The 24713-nt window shown below is 49.4% G+C and overlaps 4 protein-coding genes and 1 long non-coding RNA gene across 11 annotated transcripts in view; 3 read left to right on the top strand and 2 right to left on the bottom strand.

Annotated features, from left to right (window-relative positions):
- Positions 1-18: 18 nt before the first annotated feature.
- On the bottom strand, positions 19-5755 carry spice1 (spindle and centriole associated protein 1). Its single transcript, XM_062479713.1, has 19 exons — positions 5521-5755; positions 5327-5416; positions 4975-5070; positions 4748-4795; positions 4462-4608; positions 4113-4215; positions 3764-3882; positions 3385-3482; positions 3122-3276; positions 2827-2955; positions 2438-2718; positions 2203-2334; positions 1912-2062; positions 1717-1818; positions 1198-1619; positions 822-1017; positions 440-518; positions 297-357; positions 19-212 (listed from the first exon to the last, which is right to left on the bottom strand). The coding sequence occupies exons 3-19, from the start codon at positions 5068-5070 to the stop codon at positions 159-161; spliced, it is 2373 nt and encodes a 790-aa protein (XP_062335697.1). The 5' UTR covers positions 5327-5416; positions 5521-5755; the 3' UTR covers positions 19-158.
- Positions 5756-5891: 136 nt separating this feature from the next.
- Positions 5892-7592, top strand: LOC134035130 (alpha-2-macroglobulin-like). Its single transcript, XM_062479984.1, has 7 exons — positions 5892-6065; positions 6123-6306; positions 6638-6794; positions 6971-7023; positions 7149-7169; positions 7269-7437; positions 7507-7592. Exons 1-7 carry the CDS (start codon positions 5995-5997, stop codon positions 7590-7592), a joined length of 741 nt encoding a protein of 246 aa, XP_062335968.1. The 5' UTR covers positions 5892-5994.
- A 148-nt stretch (positions 7593-7740) lies between these two features.
- Positions 7741-24713, top strand: part of LOC134034809 (uncharacterized) — a 17041-nt gene continuing 68 nt past the window's right edge. The window contains exons 1-5 of the long non-coding RNA XR_009932278.1: positions 7741-7864; positions 7975-8065; positions 8153-8212; positions 8374-8479; positions 8554-8591. This is a non-coding gene — a long non-coding RNA (uncharacterized LOC134034809). The remainder of the gene's footprint in view (positions 7865-7974; positions 8066-8152; positions 8213-8373; positions 8480-8553; positions 8592-24713) is intronic.
- LOC134035197 (protein shisa-2) lies at positions 9319-16226 on the top strand. The gene is made up of 2 exons (XM_062480112.1): positions 9319-10383; positions 14181-16226. The coding sequence occupies exons 1-2, from the start codon at positions 10080-10082 to the stop codon at positions 14732-14734; spliced, it is 858 nt and encodes a 285-aa protein (XP_062336096.1). The 5' UTR covers positions 9319-10079; the 3' UTR covers positions 14735-16226.
- atp8a2 (ATPase phospholipid transporting 8A2) overlaps positions 17396-24713 on the bottom strand; it is a 42132-nt gene continuing 34814 nt past the window's right edge. For 6 of the 7 annotated variants that reach the window (XM_062479423.1, XM_062479424.1, XM_062479425.1 and 3 more), the window contains 6 exons: positions 24628-24684; positions 23785-23892; positions 21781-21869; positions 21370-21474; positions 18863-18954; positions 17396-18643 (listed from right to left, as the gene is read on the bottom strand). In XM_062479423.1, the coding sequence (XP_062335407.1) occupies positions 18549-18643; positions 18863-18954; positions 21370-21474; positions 21781-21869; positions 23785-23892; positions 24628-24684 (546 nt within the window). In that variant the 3' untranslated portion in view covers positions 17396-18548. Of the gene's footprint in view, positions 18644-18862; positions 18955-21031; positions 21094-21369; positions 21475-21780; positions 21870-23784; positions 23893-24627; positions 24685-24713 lie in introns of those variants that run through there. The other variant, XM_062479426.1, reaches the window with a different exon arrangement.

Below are 24713 nucleotides of genomic sequence, written 5' to 3'. Positions count from 1 at the left end.
TGCAGCCGTCTATGTACACACTGTTAAAATGTTTAATTTACATACATAATGATTTTGCATAGGTTAAAAGAAATCACACCATTAAAAACACATTTTAACATCCGTCAATCATTGTGTTAGTGCCTCAGGTAGCAGGGAAAGGGCATGTGCTTTTCCTGTCATCTTACATGAGTGGACAAGGCAAACCAGCCTTCTCCTCTCACCCCACCTCCCTGTGTGAAGCAGAGAGACTGGTTAAAAGGACAGAAGCTGTTGTAACGGGTGGGTCGTGTGTGTGTGAGAGAATGTGTCTTTACCCGAGTCACAGCTCCTTGAGAATCTGTTCCAACACTCTGTGGAGAGACCGCACTGCCGGTTCTGCAACGAGAACCACAAATAATATCAAACAGTCATAGACCCGCATTCAACTTCATCACTTCCAACCCTCCATGACTCTCACCTCCTCCTGTCTCCACTGCAGTCCGGGGAGGGGTCCTGCTCAGGCAGCGACACGGACGACTCTGGGGTCCTTCCACTGGCTGGAAAGGAATGGGAGAACCACATCGCTAGGTCTTCCCTGAAAATCTGATCTGACGTCATCAACAAAGATGGATCTTTAAAAGGGGTTGGAATCTTTTTGTATCTCACGATTCAAATCGATTTTTGGGGTCACGATTCGATTAAAAATCAAATCACGATTTTTTAAATAAAAAATAAAATTAAAAAAAATCATTTTTGAAATTTGTGAATCGCTAGAAGACTGAATCGCGATTCATATGTGAATCGATTTCCCCCCCACCCCTTAATATTTAACATCCAAGTGCTCAACACAGACAGTGTACCTGTGGCGGTGCTGAGGGAGTGTGGAGGTATGGGGGAGACAGAGGGGGAGACAGAGGGAGACCCTCTGGCTGAGCTGCTCTGCTGCTGCTGCTCTATGAGCTCCAGCAGTCTGCTCCTGGCTGCGGCGCTCTGCTGGTTCAGCTCCAGGAGGCGCTGTTCCATGCTGCTCACACACGGCCTGTCAGACTCCACAGTCTGGGAGAGCAGAGACAGGCAGACACCGTTGTCATTCCTTCCGTGAAATTAACGTTGATTTACAGGTAGCACTTTCACAGCCATTAAAAAAAGGCCTAATTCTGCAGTTAGCTGGTGAAGATACTTTATTCTGTTCATATGATGATCTAAATGTCCTTTGTGGGCCCTTGGCACGCTCACCTGCTGTGAGAGTTGTAGCTCCGCTCTACTAGGGGTGGGGCCTCGGTCTCTCTCAGCATCCATCTGGGGGGTTGCCCTCCCTGTGCTGGGGGCAGGCGCTTGCCTCTCCGGACCGCTCAGAGGCATCTCTCTCCCTGCGCTGCTGGAGCCAGACCCCCTCCTGTTGGCATGGTCTCTGGGTGACCTGTGGCCTGAGCCATGGCCTCGCGACTGGACCAGCTGAGTCTTGATCAGGGCGTTCTGGCGCGTCAGCTCTGCGATCTGAGCCAGCATGGCGTCCTGGGAGAGTATGTTCGGTTCCTCGAGGGTGTGGTCCATAGGGGAGGCGGTGGAGGGGCGGGGCAGGCTGCAGAGGGAGGGGGCGGGGCTGAGGGTCGGAGCGGGGCGAGAGGTCTGCTGATGAAGAGACAGGGAACGAACCACTGGGAAAACACGAAAGGTGGAACAATGACATGAGGACTTTCTGTGGGGCACCTCTGCAAGGACCCAAATATCTGATACAGAGATAGAGAGAGATACCTGAGGAGTGCTGGCGGCTGTCTCTCTGACGAGGAGGAGAGAGGAGCACAGCAGGGTGGACAGCGGGCTCTCTAACAGCATCGTGGGGTCCACGATCGCAGCCTGGACAAAAACACACCACTACTTTATAGCCTCAATATGACAGAAGTGTGTGTGTGAGTAGTGGGACAGATGGTGTGATGAGATGAGCTGTACCTAACGTCCCACTGTCAGACGCTGCTGCTTCAGAGCTCATGTCTCCTCCCAGCAGCCCCTGGCCTCCTCCCAGCAGCCCCAGGCCTCCCAAAGCCAACACCACCGTGTCCACTGTGTGCTCCAGCTCCTGTGTCCGGTGCTGCACTGCTGCCTTGGAGAACACACACACACACACCACCGACTTAGGGCTCTTGGATATTATTCAAGTGATGAAGCTTAGGGGTTTCTTTAAGGTGTAGCCATAGAAAGAGAGTGTAGAATGAACTGTCTCAGGTAGTGACCGGGTCTCACCTGCAGGGCGGCGCTCTCCTCCCTCAGGGCCAGGGTCTCAGCGGTGAGGGCGTCGATCAGCCCCCTCTGCTCCTTCACAGCCTCCGCCAGCCTGCTCCTCTCCCTCGCCTCCCTCCGCGCCTCCTCCTCCCTCTGACAGCCAGGAAGGAGAGGGAGATTAGTACAACACAACAAGGAACAGAGACCCGGACACAGGTGGTGTCGCTTGGTTGTAAGGTTCTGTGTGACCAGGCACCTGTCTCAGGAGGCTGGCCATGCGTCCGAGGGAGGACACCAGGGCTACGGAGAAGCCTGTGAGGCTGTGGGAGCTGGGCTGGGGCCTTGGTCCTGGGGCTCCGCTGACAGGCCGCTCCGCCGGGCCCAGACCGTCCAGCTCTGACTCCACCTGGGCCAGCAGGCCCTGAAGCAGCCCCAGGCTGGACTGGTTTCCACTCAGGGAGCTGATGTTGGAGCCGTCCAGCACTGAGCCCTCTGCACTGCGCCCCCTGTTGGCCCTGGACGACCGAACCTTCTTGCCTACACACGCAAACAAACACAGTCATAAATTGTTTTCTTACTTTGTATTAAAAAGGTTTTGGGGAGACGGGGTCGGCTTCCTAAAGAGTTCCATGTGAAACCTCATACCGGAGAGGGTGAGAGGATGGTCAGCGTTCAACACCTGAGTGACCAGAACAGAAGGCTCGCCACGTTCTGACGGCTCCATCTGGTTTTGTTTGGTCCTCAACCGCTGGACTGCCACAGTGGCATTGAGAGCTACAAAAAATATATATTTTTAAAGAGTTAAAGCAAAACTTTTTTCAGGTCTAGTCATATTCTTTTTCAATTTCCCATAGAAAATGGAATTATAGATTCAAACAGGTTGTTTATGTGTATATAATATAGAGTTGCCTTTCCCCCCGTCATCCAACTCTTCCTGTACCTGCTTGCCCAGCAGAAGCCCCTGAGGTACAGGGCGTCTGGGCAACGTTGTCTACCGCCCCCTGCTGGTCAGGAGTGGCTTGACACATCTTCTGCTGCTGCGGCCCTCTGGCTCTGTGAGGCTTGGCTTTCCCCTTCCTCTGGTTCCCTCTGCAACTGAATGTCAAGCAAGGCAAGAACTTAGCAATACCATTGAAAAAACAGGTACCTTATTTATTTAAAAGGAGTGTGTGCGGTAGTTCAGAGGATGTGGATGGGAGGTACCTGTGTGTGTCCATGTTGGACTGGGAGCTGAAGGATGAAGAGGGGTCCGCTTCTTCATGATCGTCTCCATCCTCTAAATGCTCCACTTCATTCAAGGCCTGGCACGCAGTAAACCAGCCACGGACATTAACGACACACACACACACACAAATCGGAGTCAGGTGGCTGAGCGGTTAGGGAGTCGGGCTAGTAATCTGAAGGTTACCGGTTCGATTCCCGGCTCTGCCAAATGACGTTGTGTCCTTGGGCAAGTCACTTCACCCTACTTGCCTCGGGGGGAATGTCCCTGTACTTACTGTAAGTCGCTCTGGATAAGAGCATCTGCTAAATGACTAAATGTAAATCCACACACACAAAAATGAGATGGTGGAAGACATACTTGTGTGTCCATGAGAGACTGGCTGAGGAGAGACAACTGGGTAGGAGGGTCCGGTCTCTGCAGGACCGGCAGGTCAGCGTCCGAGCCACAGTCCGGAGCCATGGTTACACTGGGGAAGCCTGGGACAACACACATCAATCCCTCAGTATTACTGGACCTCAACCAGGGGGCAAAATTCACTTTCTTGTCAGTTCATATTTGACCAGCCACTCAATAGATTACCATCGTTTTTTGGGGACTGGTGAGTGCTGCTAATTTTGTGCTGTGACCATAACACACCAATTAAGGGCTTGTAAACTCTATTGGCTTGAACATTGCACTGTAACATGAACAGAGATAAGCACAGTACCGGTCTGCCTGAGCGGGGCATCTCCAAACAGATCTTTGACCACAGCCATGGCTCTGTCAGAACGGGCTAGAACGTCTTGCAACTGCAGGTGCTCTGAGAAAACCTGAAGCGCAACACAACAACCTTACATGAGGTGTGCTTAGTTCGGTTTCCCTCAAAGAGGTGAGGTTACAGTTAAAATGTTACATTTGTTGTTGAAAGAATGTGTTGTAAAGAAGTATTCTAATGAAGGGACATGCAGGGAAGCTGACATGCAAATATGTTAACAACTGTCAATGAATGTTGTACTTAGTGAAAAACACTTAGGGCCCTAATCTGCCGTGCTAAATTCCCAGGCATGTGCAGACACCTCTCTGATGATGCTGATGCTGGCTCGGTCCAGGGGGCCGGGGCTGTTGGGGTGTGTGTGCTTCCGGCGCCGTCTCAGAACCCGCTCCCTCAGCTCCCATTTGGCCACCGCCCTGTTCTGGGACCGGTGCATCTCGTGACGACGGCTCTGAGGGGCACCAGAAACCCAGGATACGCTATCTGACTTAGCATTAGCATTTATTAGCATTACGCACAACGTTATATCAGACTTCTAAACACCTAAACTACATATTTTAGTTAACTCCAAGGGAGCAGATATATCTTACCACTTCTTCAGGTGTCAGCTTGTGCACAGAGAGGTCGTTGACGGTGCTCTGCAAGGAATTTAAGAGTCACCAGTATCCAAACACCAAAATCAACACATTGTAGTTGGAAACTTTAGCCAGGCAGGACCTTACTCGAGTGTGCCGTTTGACTAATACTACAAACCACTGTTGATAATATACACTTTTTAAATGCAGTTTTACATTAAATTATAATTCACATTACTCACCACCCACTCTTTGTTGGGGGCACTTGTCTTCTTGGACCTTACAGGGGGCCGCTTTCCCTGGCCGGGCACCGAACGACCTATCCTCACAAACGACATCTGGAAGATGGCAAGACGGAAAGTTTGGATAGCCTGCTGCCTACTGTAGCTAGCTACTGTAGCAAGCAAGTAGCTACGTGTGTTGTGGTGCTAAATTGTTTGTCACTACAGTAACAAGTTCTCGACAACTATGGCCCTCTGACTGGCGTTTGACGATGTGAAAAATGTCAGCCATGCTGATTTATCAAACAGGATCATCAAGTTATGTTGCTACTTTACTTTTTAGCTTGGTAACATTAGCTGAGTGTTTTCTTACCGTTGCTTTGGCGTTGATGAATCTGCCGGCTTGAATAGTATTCAACGCGCGCTTCGGTCTAATTTAGTAACTTCCTCGTTACTAAGGACGCTGTTGACCAAAGAGCATAACGGGAATTGTAGTGAATGTAACATAAACTGCCTGGGGTGACGCTACAGTACTTATTTTACCAATAGGTGGCAGTGTTACCTTACACGTTTGAGATTTTCCATCAAATGTCATGTATGAGGCCCACCGACACTATATATATTGACAGACTTCTTCAATATCATTTAATGTCAAGGTTCTTCATTGAACCTAGCTAGTTTTATGATCCCATAGTAATATTATGCAGAACCACGTAGGCCTATGCTCAATAGCAGTCCATTAATAGTGTTGTAGGGTATGTAGATGAGCTTCATCTGCAGTCATTCAGGTGTAAAGGGTCAAAGGGTTTGCATTCACTGAGTTAGGGAGGTTAAATTGGTGGATTTAATCAAAGAGGCGGGAGGAAGGCAATGGGAAATCAATTAACCAATTGGATGTGGTGTTCTCTGCTACAAATAGACATATCCAGTCAGTTAGCCTATTAGTAATTACCGGTCGAAGAACATTTTCTGACCTATCATTTTCTTCTTTGTAGCCGTCATACACGGACCCTACCGTAGGCTTCCGTCTTGGAACCAAAAATGCTGTTCTTCGCTTTAGTAATGGCTTATGCGCTTTTGCAAACTGCGACGTTGCGCATGTTCGATGAATCGTACGTACACTGTGCCTATTTCCATACCAATTTGAAATGTGTACTTATCGAGACAAGCCTAGATAAGTTGCCGATGAGCTCCCAGGTGGTGGGTGGGAGCATGGAGACCCTGTGTGTCCGTGTTCACAGGCCCACGGAGCCACTTTCACTCGTGGTGACACTTAAACTGGAGCAGGGACAGTTATCCATGCTGCTGAACACCAGAGTCAACAAGGGCCTTTATAACTGTCTCCCATTCGAGGTATTTATTAAAATGTTCCCGTGCTTCTGTCTGACCCCCCCCCCTCCCTCTTACGCTATATGGTTCATGTGTAAACTTAGCTTGTTGACCTAAACTGTTCTGTAAGTGTCAAGTTGTGTAGGCCAGTAGAACCACTTTCTCCAATAAGTACTGTAGATGGGCTGAGGTAAACCCTTTTTTACGAGCTAAGCCAAGTGCTCTCCATGCTTGACTAGATCTTCATGCATACATGGCTGTTTCTGGCTTTGGAGGTGTGAACTCCTTGGATGTGTTTTGAATCTATGCCTTTTGCCTGCCAAGATGCCCGTATCTAGATGTGTTGTTTTTTTAGGTGCCCTCTGTGATGCTTGAGACTGTGGCCATCCTCGGTGTCCCTCTGACTGGATATAAGGACTCAATGAGCAAGGAGACAAAGATCCTCATTACACCCTCTAACATCATCACCATCATTCAGACGGACAAGCCCATCTACAAACCTGGCCAGAAGGGTAGGTGGTATTTCGGTTGGTGACCCATCCCATTCACAACTTTGCTCTGCTTGGCGTAGAATACAACTTTTAGCTGACTTGCTCATGGCTAGTCTGTTCCACGCTTGCTGTCTACAAACAATCCAAGCCTGCTGGATGGCATTGTTCCTGTGTGACGTTTTCTGATCATTTTCCAGTTCAGTTCCGAGTCGTCTCTCTCACTTCCAGTTTTGGGATGTACAACCAGAAGGTGAGCTACCTCCTGAGCCTGCCATCGTTTTTAATCCTGTCATCTTTCCTCCAGTAGCTCCATGAATCATTCAACTTTGCTTTACACTTTGTTTCTCTTTTTCCGCAGTTTCTCTTTTTCCGCAGTATCAAACTGTGGAGATTCAGGTAAGACGACTTGGTATTTGAAGAACATGCAAGCCCTTTTCTGGAGATGCCCCTCCCCTCTGACGCCGAACACTTTCTGCTTTTCTGATTGGCGTTCAGGATCCCAACTCCAACTGCATCGCTCAGTGGCTGGACCTTTCAACGGTCAGTGGCATGCTGGACCTCTCCCATCCCACCACAGCAGAGGCCCCTCTGGGCCGATACATCATCACGGTCTGGAACGAGAAGGGCGCGCAGACCTCCACTGGCTTCAACCTCAAAGAATATGGTCTGAATGGGCCCTGTGTTCAAGCCCCTGGTGAGGTGGTTTGTTCTGCTCTAACACTCTCAATTCCAGGTCTGCCCAAGTTCGAGGTTACGGTATCTCTGCACAATGTCACCATCCTGGACACTGAGGTCACACTGAGGGTGTGCGGAAAGTAAGTTCTACAGAAACCTGGGTCACATGACTCCCTTAGACCAGTTTTCCATTGGTGTTAAGCTGTGTGCTGGTCCAGGTCAGACTGTACCCCCCCCCCCCCCCACCCAAATTAACATCCCTGACCTTACTGCAGTTGTCTAACCTCCAACCTGTTTCACATCGCTCTGCTTTACAACACCCATCCTCGTCCAGACATCTCTGCCTTTACTGTGACAGTTGAGGTGGTCGATAGGTGTGAACCCAAACCCTCCCTCATCTTGGTGGTTAAAGTCAGGTACTGGCCCTCTTAGACCAAGCCAACTGCAATAACATCCTTAAAGCTACAAGTAGAGTTTAAGCAGGACTGACAAGTGATTTGTTTATTTATTTTTCTGTCTTTTGTAGGTACAGTGGTCACCGGGATGAGACCAACATGGTTATTATTGACGTCAAACTTCTTTCCGGCTTCATCCTAGACAAGACCTCAGTGAACCCTGTGAGTTCAGACGCTTGTGTTCACTATAGTAGCTCGATGCCTCTACACTACCATCCTACTGTAACTGTTCATATTGTGTTCCTCCAGATGAAGACTTCAAAGCGTGTTGATGAGAAGGATGGACATGTGATCATCTATGTAGAACAGGTAGGTGACAAACCCTAGGCTGAACTGGAACTACTGGTCCAACTATCTGTCCAGTCATATACAAAAAGAGCTGTAAAAATGCCAACTTAACAGTTCATTTCAAATGGGTGCATTGCCAGTATTTATTGAATTGCAGTGTAATGCAAGGCCTTATTTTCTAGCTGAAGCAGATGGAGACCATGTCCTACACACTCATCATGGTGCAAGACTTTTCTGTCAAGAACCTCCAACCTGCAGTGGTCAAAGTCTACGACTACTACCAGAAAAGTATGAATGTGCACCACACACACAATGGGGGTATAAATGTGCTGTTTGCTCAATTTCCATGCATCTTTCCTCAGGTGAGGAGGCAGTTGGTGAGTACAGCTCTACCTGTGCAGTGTAAGTTGATAATCTCTGCTTCACTGCAGTTCCTGCACCCCACTGTTCATAAATTTGCCTCTTGATTACTGCTTACTGTAGGTTGTTACTGAAATGGGACAGTAGGATGTCTCACTGTAGCAACAAGTGTTTTGAGGTGTCTGTGTGCTACTTTTCTGACCCAGTTATTTCCACAGGTGATGTTATGCAGATGTCCATTTTACACATTTCCAGTATCTGACCAATAAAAGCTTTTACAAAATCTGCTCTGCTGTGTTTCTCTACCCAACTTTTTTTTGGGTTGCAAACTTGTTTCAACATAATTGAAATCATTTGGATCTAGTTGTAAAGACACTTTTTGCTTTAGTTTGATGCTGTTGAAGGCACTAGTGTTTGCCACTTGGTGGCAATGTTGCCCAACTTCTGAGACGCAAACCTTTTTGTTCATTAAGCATTAATGCCAATGGTTGTATTATATACAGATTTAAGTACAATGTCTGGTAAATTGCATTGTATACTGGTCAACTGACTTCTAGCCAGCAGTAGAACGCAGGGGTTGGCTCCGGAGATTACTCTCAGATTGAGATGGAATCACCGTATGTTGACCGTCTTGGAAGTCGCTTTGGATAAAGGCGTCTGCTAAATGTAATGTAAATGTGATGTTGACCGTCTATGGCACTATGCGGTGGTTGGTGCGCACGCGCATTGCTGAATTTGGCCTCACCACCTATGCTTACGCTCACCAAGTTGGGGGTGGTATCTTAATTCAAAGAACTCTCCCTCTAGAAAGAATTGAAGAGGGACTCGGATGTGTGCTGGAGATGGGTGAAACCCTGACAACTTTATGCCACTCACTGACGCACGTGAGGGTGTGCTGATTACCATTTCGTTTGGGCTCATGGTAACTCGCTGAAGTTGGGAAGTTTCAAGCTATAGATCGCAGTAGGCAGACAACTGGTGGACGGTAGAGTACATGAGGGCATTCCGTTACTACACTTGCAGAGCGCATGGATTACATATAAAACCAGTGTCGATTTCACTACATCTCCGGGGAAAGTTATTTGAGAAGAGTATTTTCAGGAGACATGGACAGCCTCGCTTCCGTGCCAGAGGAGTTCCTTTCAGCCTGGATTGATGTTGGATTTACCCCGGGTTCCAAACGCTCACCACCTGTGACTGGAGGGAGATAGGTCCATTGTTAAAGGAAAAAAGTTATGACATGAATCTACAACCGCTGAGCATTTCTATATGGCTCATTTTCCTCAACAGCATGAACTTGGAATCATAAGAGCGGATAGCCATCACCGAGTATCGCTTTGGTGACATACGCGATTGTAGATTGAATTACGCTCATAATTACATTCTCAAATGAAAGTCTATTTTCATTCTACTTTGTCGTTTCTTATTCAATCATTCAGCGTATCACTCTGTTAACTACGTAACAGGACCGGGGAGAGAGAGCCCCTCTGCCACTTATTTTGCCTGTGAAACGGGCACCGGTTTCGGAATGTGGGGTGGAGGTTTCCCAATGTCTGTCACAGTGGTTGTGACCTTACTCCTGGCAATTATCGATGTGAAGGCCAGCGGGGAATATTGTCACGGTTGGCACGACACGCAGGCTACCTGGAGAGATGGATTTCAGTGTCCAGAAAAGTTCGATGGTGGTGATGCCATTATCTGCTGCGGGAAATGCGAACTGCGTTACTGCTGCTCTAGTACGGACGCACGGCTAGACCAAGGGACCTGTGACAACGATAAGCAGCCGCAGGAACCTGGCACCGACAGCAAAGAGAACAAGGATACGAGCGCAGGTAAAAAAAACTTTCCAAAAATGTCTGTCCGGTCGGTTGATTACAGTCCATGCTTAGTTCACATAGCATCAGGAGTCTAAAGTGCACTCGGTGCGCTCTGCATCAAGACGTAATTTCATAATTAGATTGTACAGTAACTGCTAGTTTAAATCGTTTAACTGAAGAATTAAAATGTAAACATATCAGAATGACCATACTTGGTTGAAGGGAGATATAATTAACTTTTTATTGAGCATTGACTAGAGACCTGAAACGTGATTGATGACTTGTAATTAATGTTGAATTTAAATAACGAGTATCCTCCACTGTGTCTACCATATCATTTATCATAATCAACGCCGACATCTTGAAGATCTTAAAATGGGTTTTGGCTTCACCAAAGGCTGTCCCTGCTCAGTTGTCAAAGACAGCCGCAGAGGTGACGGAAGACTCCCCCAACAGCCAGCTAACTGGCCACTCACTCACAAATGGCAGATTGTGCAGCACGGTTATAAATAGCTGTGTTTGTTCTTCTTGCTGTAACAAACTCGCACCGCGGGGACTGGCGAGCCGGGGCTCAAATCTCACTGTCCCCACGAGGATCAGGTTTGGACTTGAACGGATACTGAGCAATGGTTCGCGACGGTGCTGACAGCTCTGTCCATAAAACAAATGTGCATCATCTCCGAAACTCGGGTGTTGTTCCCCGTCCGCTTTTAGTGACGTCCACTTTTTGTTTTGTTTTTAAGTGTCAAGTGAAATGTGTAGGGCTCAACACAGACACATTGATCAATTCTCCCTTTACTAGGCTTAAAGTGTTATTTAAATACCAGATGTCAAAAGTGATTAGTCTACATGACAAAAGGTAGTTTTTCTGAGAGATGCCAAGATATTATTTAGGTTTTATGTCCACTTAATGTTTTTCATTGTTTTACTACAGGCATACAGTATGGCCTAAAATAACTTTGGTGTTTGTGCTGTTACCAAAAGCAAACACACATTCAACACTGAATTGCAGAGCAGCATTGTGACGTGGATCATGCAGATAATAAACATGCCCAATCCCAGGACATGCCTTTCTCACACAAAATGTTCCTCTCTTCCCTGATCTCTCATTTTCTTAAACAATCTTGCCTTATCACCCCAGGAAGGATTATATACATTTTCATTCCGTGGAGAGCAGCCAAAATAACAAAGAAAAAAGATTTTCGAAAAAAATCGGATTTTGTCGTGCAAAGCAAAGTTAAAGCATGTCATACATTTTCCACACATGGCAGCCAATTAATCATCAAGCAAAGAAACACACAGGCACTGAATAACTGAGGAATTACGAATGTTTTCAACATATAGAAACATGCGTGGGATTAAGGAAAGGAGAACACTTAACAGATTCCCCTGGGAGAAGAGCAGTAGCTCAACCACCCCGTCACAGTAGCTGCTCTCCCCAGCACGGGCACAGAGCCGGGGGGGTCACTGACATAGGCACTCTGCCACCAGAGCCAGCCCCGGCAACAGGTGGTGCCTGGTGGGAACAATAGCACTCAGAGAGACACAGAAGCTTGGGGATACAGTGTAGTGACTTCACCTCTCGTGAGTAAGATAAGCCATTATGGCGCTTTCTTTGCCAGAAAAAGGCTCTTTCAGTGATGAGAGAGGGTCGGCCAGTGTGATGACACAGAGTAAGCCACAGCTGGACAGAGGTATACTGATCTGGAATCAAATCAACATTTATTTGTATAGCCCTTTTTACAAGCAATGTCACAGAGGGCTTCACAGCTAGGCTTACTTAGCCCATAGAACTGCTCCTCAACCAACCTAAACCCTCAAGGAAGACAAGGGAAAAACTCCCAGAAAAACTCAAGTAGAGCAATGTATATGTAATGGGGACTACCCTGGGGAATTTCTTGTTTGGTAACTTATATCCATTGCTATGTAAGACTCCCATAGGAAAGTCTCTAAAATGGTTTACATTGGTTCAGCTGTGAGTGACGGCTTCAGAAACAGACACTTGGGCTGTTGAATGGGAAATGGGCCGTGGTCTCAGGTTGTTGGTCCCATTGTGTCTGTCTGCTGTGATCTAGTCTTCAGTTGTGGCAGAATTAATGTCTTAAATACCTAATGAGTGGCCTGCAGCTTGAAACATGAAGTCAAGTTCTTTTGAAAAGCGGTTGACTTTTGATGTTTCTATGCAGCACTTTCTGTTTGTGTGTTTGAGTGTGTTTGAGTGTGTTTGTGTGTGTTTGTGTTTGTGTTTGTGTGTGTGTTTGTGTGTGTGTGTTACTGCAGAGGGAAGAGAAGGGTGTGAGTTACAGCATCTCAGGGTTACAGTCTCACTCCATAACACTTCAAATTCAACTTGGAAAATGAGGAACTACATTTTAGGAACAATAAATCAGCTGTAATATAACAAGTGCTGTATTGTACTCTAGAAGGCAGTGTGTGCGTTTCAGGAAGGTGTGTGTGTGTATTTGAAGAAACACCTCAGCTGTAGTTATGCCATTGAGGTATCCATGCCAACATTTCCCTTGAACTTTCACTGTTGGGTCAAGTGTTACACATACTAAACGTGAACCATTTTTCCTTTTCAGTAATGCTATGTTCTTGCTTACCCTTAAAAATAACTGTCTGGTTAGAAATGTCATTTTCCTTTACAATAACCCCTCCTAACGTAATGACAATGTTGTCTGACCAATATCATATTTGATAGAGAGTGACTCCACTGGATTGGTCCATGTCATGTTGGTGAATCACATGCTGCCAAATTGACTCATCATAGAATCATGTGGATCTAAGTGACTCTCAGTAGTCTAATGGAAACAGTCACGGGTGTTATGTTAAACAGCAGTCAGGATCTGGCCATAAACAAGTGTGCTTGTCTTTCTACAACTTATGTGCTATCAGACTGCAGTATATTGGCCATTTCTACACAAACAACAAAGTTTGGCGGTCTGAGACAGAATCTCCTTGAAAAAACACACACATACACACACTCACTTCATCATGTCCCTCACACACACACACACACACACACACACACACACACACACACACACACACACACACACACACATTGACTCGGGGGGTGGGGGTGGGTGGGGGGGGACAAGGTCACAGCTGGGTGAGCAGGATTAGACCCAGATCAAAACAAAGTTAATAACTGCTAATGAGGGACTGGGCCCCCATGGGGAACACCCCACCGCTCCACCCCTCTGGGCCCCCCCCCCCCCCCCCTCTTCCCGCTTCTTTTGTCTCGCTGTCACTCAGTGGCCCCCTGCACACACGTGTGGGGGCTTGGATCAAGACGGGAGTGTTGTGCTTGTAAGAACACCAGCCTGCGTGCTGTCTCTCACCAGCCTGCGTGCTGTCTTTCACCAGCCTGCGTGCTGTCTCTCACCAGCCTGCGTGCTGTCTTTCACCAGCCTGCGTGCTGTCTCTCACAGCCCTCTCAGCTGGTAAACCTCGGCGCTTGAGTTTGACGTTTGTGTTAAGCTGTAATCGTTAGGGGAGGGAACTTGTGAGGATGGATGTTGAAACGAGTTGAAAACGTGCCATGGTTTGAATACCCCTAAAACCTTTGAGGTTCATGTTGTTTGATTATAATTTGTTTAACTACATGCTCTTCTGGTTCCACCAATTGGCACTTATTTGCTTTTCACAATGATGCTTCATGTTTTGATTTCGTTGTTTATGATCATTGACCTATGCACCTTTAGTAAAGTTCTTTCTTGTAAGCCTCTTTGGATAAAAGCGTCTGCTAAATGAATACATGTAAATGTAAAAGGCTCAACCTGTGCTTGTTGTCTCTCTCCGCCCTGCAGTGCCCATCTACGTGCCCTTCCTGATCGTGGGCTCGGTGTTCGTGGCCTTCGTCCTGGTGGGCTCTGTGGTGGCGGTGTGCTGCTGCCGCTGCCTGCGGCCCAAGCAGGAGCTGTCGTCTGGGGGCAGCGGGGGCAGCGGGGGGCGCCTGCTGGAGACCATCCCCATGATGGGCACCTCCAGAGGCTCCTCCTCCCGCCAGTCAAGCACGGCCACCTCGTCCAGCTCGTCCGCCCCGCCCGCCGCCCCCCGCCAGGCTCCCCCTCCCATGATGCGTGCCCAGGCCTCCTGCTGCCTCCCTCCGGACGCCAGCGTCTTCGTCAACATGCCCACCAATTTCTCTGTCCTCAACTGCCAGCAGGCCACCCAGATAATGCCCCACCAGGGCCAGTTCCTGCACCCCCAGTACATCGGCTATGCCCATCCCATTGCCTCACCTCAAGCCTTCATGGACCCCACCCAGGGGGGGTACAGACAACTCCAGTCCCCCTTCCCTCCTCCCACCAGTGTGGCCAGCGTCACCAGTGAGCAGAAGTACCCTCCTGTGACAGTCTGAAAACACATGCGGGACACTGTGCAACTGACGGACCTTGTGAGGACCTTGTGCCAACAGGAGAGTGTGGGAGAGAGGTTGTGAGGACTTTGGGAGCTGGCCACTGTGGACATTTCGAGCTTGCCAGCCAGGGAAGGGAATAATATGGAGTCAGACTCACATGAAGTACTTGTAAAAGTGTCGCTCAGATTGGTGTGACTTGCCGTAATGTGCCGTGAGTGTTCTGTGTGATCTCCTGGTTAGTTTTGAACTCAGGGTCCAATTCTGAGCTTCTTCTTGTCCCATTTCAGTCCAGGGTTAGATGAAGCAGGGAACCAATAAGACATCAACCATGCATCCAGCATTCAAAGACAACAAAATAGCTTTTGTACTGTATGTGTATGTCATGTTTCATGTTGTGTGTGTAAGGAATAGGGCTGAGGGTGCTTTGTGCGTGTGAGAACAGGAAACATAAACGGTTGTATTCTATACTGTCTATGTATGCGACCAGTTTCTATCGAAACATGATTGTGTTACAGCGAATTCGGAGAGAATGGATACGTTAACAGATGTGTGTGTGTGAGAGAATGAGAGTGCGTGTCTAAGGATGTGTGTATAAAAGTGTGAGTAGTGTGTAATGGGAAATGCAGGTGGTGTGATGTGAAAGGCAGCCTCTCTCCCTGAAGGCCGCTTAAATGCTAATGAAGTGAACACAGGACATGGACTGTGACGCTCCCCCCTTACACACATACACATTACCCATACACACACTCTTCTGAACCACTGCCCTGAGAGAAAACACACACACACAGTATACACAAGAGAACCCCAAAATCAAAATACACAAATACTCACGCAATGACTGGGTAATAAATGTACCTCAAAAAAGTGTGTCGGTGCGTTTGTGTTGTGAGAGTGGGCTTTCTCCCTGTGTAGCTGAAACCGGCAGCCCTTGAAGATTGCAGAGTTAATTATGCAGTAAAAACTGTCTGCCAACTGTTCCCCCTCACTAAGTCTCCCTCCTGTCAGAGGGGTGTGTGTGTGTTGACTCTCCCTCTGTGCCATGTAGTCGTGGAAGTTACTGGACTTGAGTATTCCAGTGCATTTCCAACATTTTGAGTTATTCGCTTTACGCCAGCCCCAGTAGTAGACCAGGAGAGGGAGAGCCGCAAAGCCGAGGCTGTCTGCCATGTTGTGTGACCGGTCTTAAAGGTGCCCTCTCGGCTTTGAAGGCTCTTCATTCATTCTTTGCCCTGGTCTATGTCTGGTGCTGGACAACACAGCCATTCAAAGATATGTTTTATTTAACTGGTAACTATCAGAAATGTTCCGTAACAAAGTGTTCATTCTGTTTGTCATCTAATTGAATCACAATGTCTGTATGATGGGCAGTGTGAGTGTGTTGGTGTGTGTGTAACAAGGTATGTGACCTGAGTTCCAATGTGTTCCTGCGCTCTGTGAAACACAGGGAGTGCAGTTTTTCATAAGAATTATAATAAATGACTATAACACAGAATGGAAACTCTGACATTGTGTGCAGCTTAAACCCTGGCTTTCACCATCCACACAACCCCAGGGTAGGTGTACTGGAGGTGTACATAACAGGCATGACGGTCCGAGTTTAAGTTACCATGGAGGAAGGGATGTCTGTTGCCATGGCATTCTTCGTGATGGCCCACTCCCCTCCAAGGAGTTAGGAGATGAATACACCCTCAGCTTAGCAACAAGTACACCCAGACAGCCAAACCTGCCGGTCAGCATGGGCAAGCCTCAGAACGGTTTCAGAGAATGAAGGAGCACTTCCCGACAGCAGCCGACACAAACACATTCTCCCTCTCTCTCACACACGCACACAGTACATCATGTTGTATTCTCAGATGTCCTGTATCAACACCCAGTTTGTCTTCTCCTACTCAGCCTGGCCGTACCATCCTCAGACACCAACAACAGGTCATAGGTCCGGTGCTGTCCTCCCAGACTAGCTATATTCTTGGCACGTCTCAATGGAAACTCTGGGAAAGGCGAAAGCGAAGAGGGCCGTGAGGGAGTCGTTGGGAGGAAATGGATCTGCGCTCCTGCTGGGGAGAGCCTGGCCTGGAGGAGGGAGGGATGGGTTCCCCAGATTGGAGCAGCTGCCTGCAGCCACGCTGGACTGGGTCACACCCTGGAGACTCTCCCAGCAGGGATCACAGTCCTCCGCTGCCCTCTCAGCTAACCTGGTCTCACGTTCACCTAGAGGCTGGATGGGGTGTTTGACCTTGAGTCGATAGTGAAAGGGTTTGTGTGAACAGATAAGGGAAGGATTTTAGATCTGATCTCAGCCTGGTGACAAGTGTTTGAATGTGTCCAGATCGCTGGCAGACCCAAACTTCTCGAGGTCCTTCTTGTGTACGTGCCTCCTGCAGGACTCATGGGTTCATGTTAGAGGCATTCAGGCTGAGCCAGGAACTGATTCGATTTAATGCTTAAGACTTAAATTGACTGACTTATTGATGCATGCATTCTTGCGATCACATGTCCTGATCTCAGGTCTCTAAGTCCCTGTCCTCACACCAGGCCAACACTGCACACAGGAGACAGGCTCAAATCTTTCACCATTCTCAACTTGCAAGTGTTCTGAATGCACAAAAAAAAAGTCTGTCCAAAGACCGAATAAAAGCACAAACACAAGCATTAAAAGAGATACACAGAGACAAGTCCATTTTTATTCAACAAAAAAATCCAGTAAATGTGTTAAAACCCGACAGAGGTGAGAGGAAGAGCTGTGGCCGGGCTGCTGCCCCCTGGGGCCGGGCGACAGGCAGGCGGGGATCACAGAAACGTACCGGAATACAACAGAAACAGATTCAACCCAGCAGGACGGGGAGACGCAGCGGGGAGCAGGAGGACGCGGAGGCCGCCGAGCCGGGGAGAGAGACAGACAGCCAGGAGGGAAATGGATGGATAGAGATAGAAACAGAGAGAGAGGGGGTAGGGACTCCTGCGTGTGTAGAGGGTGGTCCAGATGGAGAGCGAGAGTTTAGGGGGGTCACGGTTCTGCCTCAGTGGCATCTCTGTGGTCTTTGGCAGTGAGGCTGGGTGGAGGAGGGTGGAGGGAGGGGGAGGTAGACGGGTGGTGGTGGTGGGTGGGGGTGGCACCAGGAGCCATGGGAAAGCTGAGCTGAAGCAGTGTGCTGGAGGGGCCTTAGCCTCACCATCCTGGAGGGTTCCATCTGGGCCGCAGGGTTTGCTGTCCCCCCCTCCTCCACCCCCCTCACCCGGACGGGTTCAGCCTCAGCTTAGGAGGAGATGAGAGGGAGCCGTGGAAACAAACACTCACGCAGTAACACACACAGACACACACACACACTGAAGCACATATGGTGCACGTGCAGACACACATGCACAAGCAGACACAGACACACAGGAGCACGCACACACAACGCTCACACACAGTGGCATCTGTTAAAACCTGTGTGTGATTTACATGATACACATATTAGTCTCTGAGTTTGATTTCTCATGCCTGTGAACGGATATGATTATTCATGCCTGTTTGTCTTGTAGGTGTGTGTCTGTGTGTGTAGAGACCATTTTGTCAGTCTAGTTGGCCCCCCGATCCTTTCTCCAAGTCAGTTCAGGGTGCTTAGCAACGGACTCCACGCCTAGCGACGACCTCCGGGGAGGGGTCAAGGTCAGGGTTCCATTAAGGCCACAGCAGGCTCACCCAGCACAGGGGCGGGGTTACATAGTCTGTCTGTCTCTGCCGCCATGGCAACCGAAGCCGTTCAGGAGCAGAGAGGGGGTGGGAGGGTTGGGGTATGGGGGGTGAGGGTGAGGGGGGGTGAGGGGGGGCGGGCTAGAGGCTGGGCCGTTGGCGCGTGGTGTCGTAGGAACGCACCACCTGGGACTGAGACACCACCCCATGTTCCTCCTGAGAGAAAGCGTAGCCATCTAGAGAGAGAGAGGGGGAGTGAGTGACAGAGAGAGAGAGAGAGAGAGAGAGGGAGTGAGTGACAGAGAGTGAGAGAAAGATAGAGAGAAAGAGAGTGATTAAAAAGCTGTTTTATTTTGAGTATAATGTTGTAGTTCTACTGTTGTGTTGTGACGCAGTGCAGTATCCAGTATGTGGTTGGCATTGGGTCCAGGGTGAAGGAGGGGGGGGCAGCTTACGTGACACGGTCTGCTGAACAGAGCTGGAGCGCGCCCCTCCGGAGGGCACTTTCCTAAATACCCGGGTCAGCAGATGGGCACGTTCGTTTAGACTGCAGGAGGAGACAAGGGACAGTCACTTCACCAATCACGTCACACAGTCTACTGAATGACACGAGGAGGCACCAATCACAGGAGAGAGCTCTACTACTGACGAGGACATCACAACCAATCAATGGTGAGGAAGATGACTGCTCTGTTCTAATACTCTTCAATCCCTTGTCTCCTTTCCTTTCACCCAGGTAAGAGGCAGGGAAGGTGAGGGGATGGCTTTCTTGATCTTTTTATTACTTACATCAAAGTACAAAAACATTTACATTTTGAAAGGTAAAGGAGAGGAGAACGTGAGTAGTAAACTAGACAGCTGTTATATTGGTCAAAGATTAGTATGGTGTGAGTATGTTCTCCTACCAGCCAGTCTGACATAAACCCCTGGACCTTAACATACTCTATGTCCTAGACCCCACCCAATGACAGCCTATTATGGTGTCTTGTGAACCAATCAGGAGGCTCCAGTGCCAGATGTGGGCCTGACGTCTAGGACAGGGCTCCACAAAGTTGAGCTAATCCAATAGAAACTCATGATCTGACTGTACGGGCAAACAGACAGCCATGTCAAGCTGCTCCTTCCTCCCTTCCCCCCACCCCTCCCCCGCACCCACCCCTCCCCCGCACCCACCCCTCCCTCCCTCCCGCCCGAGGAAGACTGGAGGCTCTGTGTTCCTGGACCACACGCCGTCACGGCTCCTCTCCTCCCGTGACCAAAAATAACCGGTCTCAGCCACAGCCCCCGTTAACGCACCCTCTCTCACGCACGCTCTCTCACGCACGCTCTCTCACGCACGCTCTTTCACGCGCTGGGGTGCCAGCACGGAAATCGAACACCGTGAATCGATCACACCGGCTGATCGATCGAGAGACTGAGCAAACAGATAGAGCTGGCGACAGAACGTTTCCTGATGACGGGAAGCCACAGAGAGCGCTTCCCAGATTGATTTCATAGAGAAATACAGACGGTTCCTGTTTCCACGTGAGGAAACAAATGAAGCATTGAATCCCATTGGAGGGGTTTCCCTGGCAGCGATACAGGGAGCCCTGATTGGATCCACAGCGTGTGGACGGTCGCCAGACTCCACAAGGTCACGGTTCTCAGCAAGCAGATGGGATCCTCAGGTTATTTTACCGGTGGGAAACTCCAACCAATGTGTTTGGCAAAAAGAAAAACGCTTTGAGAAAAGAGCTCTGAAGTTATACGAACCCCCCAAAAAAAAGGAGGTCTGTTAAATGGATGATGGAATGAGTGGATGAAAAGACGACGAATGACTGGATGTAGACTGGATGTAGACTGTTCCTCCTCACATCCCCTGTGGAGTCTACTCAAAACGGTCCAAGGTTGCGCCACATCTGAATACTTCCCGGGAGAAATGACTGTCCTCTATAGTGTTCCCATTCTAAACCCTCTACCTCCACCCCCCCCCCCCCCATCAAATACTAACACAGATGTGGGCTTCTCTCCTCCGCTCAACCCCTGTGTTTCCCAGGCTCAGGGCCCACGCCCCGTCCCCTGGACCCTGTCTGGGAGCAGGGGCAACCCAGGACAAGACCACTCACCTCATGGTCAGGGGCTGGGTGCCCCCCCCCCTCCTACCTGTCCAAAAAACTAAACATTATTTCCCTGTTCCAGACCTGGGAGCCAGCCCTCAACCCTGTCTTTCTGACTGACTGAAGACCCCCTGTGCTGGATATCCATAGTCTTGCCTTGCACTCTCCAATCTGAATAAAGATGGCTCTAGTCTGATGACATGAAACAAAACACAACAGAAACACACACATGCACACACAGCGCTACTCTCTCTCTCTACCTTACAGTCACGAGCTAGAGAACACACAGTCAACACACCGAGTCCTTACAGCAGTGCAAGTTTGTCCACTTGCTGAGAGGAGAGGAACAAAAAATGGAGAGAAGGAGAGAGAAAGAGATGGTTGTGATGAGATACTAATGAGAGCCGTGGTGAGTCAGGGAAAGAGAGGGGGATGCAGTGAGGAAGCTAGATGAAAAGCCCACAAGTCGTGAGGCCAAAGGTCATAGGTCACGAAGACAGGTGAGGTCAGCTCAAACCCAGGCGCTACCTGTGTGTTTGTCTGTGCCCTGAGCCCACAGGCTCTATGGGACCTCAGCTTTAGCTTTGGGCCTGCGGAAGGTTTAACCAAGGGACACCAGGAAGTTAGAACAGTTATGACATCATATCTCTCCTTTAACACTCATATGAAAACTAGGAACTAAATGCAGGAACTAAACACGGCTGAAATTACACTTCCCATAGGTTGAGTATCTATAATACTGCTATAAATATGATATTGCTGGACTGAATTAGAGTCGTCAATGTTAAAATCGCACAATCTGTGATGACTAACAACCCTGCCTGCGAGTAGAGGTGCAATCCCACGATGCTTTGCGGGGTGCGTACCTGCGGCCGCTGGCGTCTCGGAGTACAGCCGCCCCGGGGTCCACGGCCCGCGCCTCCAGCTCCTGCACCTCCTCCAGGAGAGACTTCCAAACCGTGCGACGGCCCCTACCACACACAGGAGAGCAGGCATGAAGGGAGTCAGGTGGCTGAGCGGTGAGGGAGTCGGGCTAGTAATCCGAAGGTTGCCAGTTCGATTCCCGGACGTGTCAAATGACGTTGTCCTTGGGCAAGGCACTTCACCCTACTTGCCTCGGGGGAATGTCCCTGTACTTACTGTAAGTTGCTCTGGATAAGAGCGTCTGCTAAATGACTAAAATGTAAAAATGTAAATGTAATGAACCCACGTGTCCATGACGGCTTCACATGGAGCAGGCCAAGTTCACGTGGGAACAGTAAGGTTCAGGTACTCACGCGTTCCACGCAAAGTCTTTGAGTAGACAAGCTGCCGGGACCAGGACCAGACCCAGCCAGAAGTGCCAGCACTGCATGACCCTCCCAGCCTGCCACCAACACAGCACAACGTGTTAGCACGTCGTCATGCTAGCACATTACAAACACAGCGCAACATGTTAGCACAAAGTGTTAGCACGTTGTCATGCTAGCACATTACAAACACAGCACAACGTGTTAGCACAACGTCATGCTAGCACATTACAAACACAGCACAACGTGTTAGCACAACGTCATGCTAGCACATTACAAACACAGCACAACGTGTTAGCACAACGTCATGCTAGCACATTACAAACACAGCACAACGTCATGCTAGCACATTACAAACACAGCACAACGTGTTAGCACAACGTCATGCTAGCACATTACAAACACAGCACAACGTCATGCTAGCACATTACAAACACAGCACAACGTTTTAGCACAACGTCATGCTAGCACATTACAAACACAGCCGAGACGAAGCCCAGACACAGCCTTGGCACAGCCACAGTCAGCACGGTAGGATACACAGTGAGGAGAAACGCTTCATTAAATAACCACAGGGGCTCTGTTCTCTGCCTGGCCCAGGTGCAGTCAGCCTCGCTGACCTCTGACCTCTCAACCCTAAGCCAGTCTCTAGGGGTTAATCATCCACAAAACTACTGTCTTGCTTCCCTCAATCTTTCCTCCCCCACTCTGCCTTTCTCAATCTCTGCTCCCTCTATCTCAGAGACCGTTCCCTCCCACTGTCTACACCTCTCTCTCTCTCTCTCTCTCTCTCTCTCTCTCTCTCTCTCTCTATCTCTCTCTCTCTCTCTCTCTATCTCTCTCTAACATGGAATCCTCCTCAGAGCAGAGTAGGAGTCTGTGTGCTGGCTCTCTGGCTGTGACCTGAGGAGCAGAGATAATCTTGGGCTGAGAGGATCAGGCCAGCTGACAGTGCCCTGGGAACGTCTGGCTTGAATCAGGATAACCATTAGGAAATATTCCCGGCGACAGCTGGAAACACAGCCAGACAAGAGCCGCTTGCACGACAATACAAACACACACACACACACACACAATCCCTGTCTGCAACACACACAGCCTCCCACACACACACACACAATCACAGTGTTTATACTTGTTGCACAAACACACATTTAAACACGGCTGTCTATACAAAACACCAACCCCAACTGTCTATCAGATGTGAAAACATGTAGAGGATATACACATGTGCAGATGCATAAGCTAACATTTACACCAAAATTCATGCAAAGATACACATACAGCACCCCCAGCACAATATAGTCTTACAAGCAATCATCCCCCGGATAGATGGGGGTATAGATAGAGAGAGAGAAAGAGCGGGAGAGAGAGTGGGAGAGAGAGAGGCGAGGTAATGGGGTCGTTTGAGGGGGCCAGTTGCAGTCCGGGGGGGGAGAGGGTCTGTCTGCTCCCCAGTTGGACAGAGCAGCTGCAGAGTTATTTGAGTACATTCCTGATTTCTGACACAAATTGAATTAATGGGCTGAAGGGAACTTGTGCGCCCCCCTGTCCCCCCCCCGCTCTCTCTACCTGCACAGTGGGGTTACCAGCGTAACCCTAACCAACCCCCCCCCCCCCCCATCAAATGCCCCAGCACAGCCCTCTCCATCAGGACGTTCCAAGTGTACAACCCTCCCCCGACCAGCCAACTCGCTTGAGTCAACACCCCCAGAGTAGGCCGTAAAAGCCTGGGGCTCGGGTGACGGCGTGGCAGGTGCAGGGAGCCTGGAGAGCAGGCTGGCATGGCATAAATCTCCCCAGGGCTCCAGCCGTGCTGACATGGAACACCCAGAAGGAGAGGCGATGAGGCGCCGGGCCGGGGTGGAGAGGGGGGGTGGGGGGGTGGAGGGAGGAGACAGAGCCCATAATAACCACCTCCACACCCCACCATCCTGAAATGACTGACACATGTTTGTGGAGGGGTAAATGGGGTACTGGGGGAACACTTGCCTGTCCAAGCATGTCGGGGGCGATGGGTATGGAGGGCCAGATGGCAGAGTAGACAGCAAAGAAGACCATCCAGAGCACCATGCTGCCCCACACTGCTAGGTGAGAGAACTGCAGCAGAGAGAGAGACAGAGAGAGAGACGGAGAGAGACAGAGAGAGAGACGGAGAGAGAGACAGAGAGAGAGACGGAGAGAGAGAGACAGAGAGAGAGACAGAGAGAGAGACAGAGACAGAGAGAGAGACGGAGAGAGAGAGAGAGACGGAGAGAGAGACGGAGAGAGAGGCGGAGAGAGAGACGGAGAGAGAGACGGAGAGAGACGGAGAGAGAGACGGAGAGAGAGACGGAGAGAGAGACAGAGAGAGAGACGGAGAGAGAGACGGAGAGAGAGACAGAGAGAGAGACAAAGAGAGAGACAGAGAGAAACCGTCAGATAGAGAGAGTGGGGGGTGTAGAAGGATGAGGAGAAAGAAGACAAGGTTTCATGGCTCTGCACTGACAGTCTGAATATAGACTAACCTTGTCTCTGTGAGCCCCCCCCCCCTTCCTCCCCCTCCTTTAACCCTGTGTAAAAGGACACTGTGTGAATTCCTGTGGAACCCTGCTTCATTACTGGGGGGCTGCTGGGACGACAGCTGAACGGACGGAGTGTCAACGCCCCCCCCCCCCCCACACACACACACCCCCACACCCCCACTATGTGTCATGGAAAAGGGAGGGGCTTTGTCTGTCTACATACTGCACACTGTAAGACCTAAGTCTCCCCACACTGGGAGGTTACACTCTGACTGAGGGATGTGTGTGGAGGGGATTGTGTGTGTGTTGGGGACAGATAAAGCATTCCTACCTTGGTCCAGGCAGTGGTCTCCATACCCGCTTTCAAACACACTGTTACTACAACATACTAGAGGGAGAGACAGAGAGAAATAATAA

This window comes from Osmerus eperlanus, chromosome 15 (assembly GCF_963692335.1).
Source record: "Osmerus eperlanus chromosome 15, fOsmEpe2.1, whole genome shotgun sequence".
NCBI classification, from domain to species: Eukaryota; Metazoa; Chordata; class Actinopteri; order Osmeriformes; family Osmeridae; genus Osmerus; species Osmerus eperlanus.
The sequence above is the reverse complement of the archived record's forward strand: the minus strand, read 5'-3'. Positions and strand labels throughout refer to the sequence as shown.

Bases quoted from the DNA above. Each gene is read 5' to 3' on its own strand.
- spice1 (XM_062479713.1), bottom strand. From the start codon at position 5,070: ATGTCGTTTGTGAGGATAGGTCGTTCGGTGCCCGGCCAGGGAAAGCGG. The intron at 1,819-1,911 runs GTACAGCTCATC...GTTTTTGTCCAG, and splicing joins GTCTGACAGTGGGACGTTAG to GCTGCGATCGTGGACCCCAC. The intron at 1,018-1,197 runs GTGAGCGTGCCA...CTGCTCTCCCAG, and splicing joins AGCTACAACTCTCACAGCAG to ACTGTGGAGTCTGACAGGCC.
- LOC134035197 (XM_062480112.1), top strand. From the start codon at position 10,080: ATGTGGGGTGGAGGTTTCCCAATGTCTGTCACAGTGGTTGTGACCTTA. The intron at 10,384-14,180 runs GTAAAAAAAACT...TCCGCCCTGCAG, and splicing joins GAACAAGGATACGAGCGCAG to TGCCCATCTACGTGCCCTTC.
- LOC134035130 (XM_062479984.1), top strand. From the start codon at position 5,995: ATGCTGTTCTTCGCTTTAGTAATGGCTTATGCGCTTTTGCAAACTGCG. The intron at 6,307-6,637 runs GTATTTATTAAA...TTGTTTTTTTAG, and splicing joins ATAACTGTCTCCCATTCGAG to GTGCCCTCTGTGATGCTTGA. The intron at 7,024-7,148 runs GTGAGCTACCTC...CTTTTTCCGCAG, and splicing joins TTGGGATGTACAACCAGAAG to TATCAAACTGTGGAGATTCA.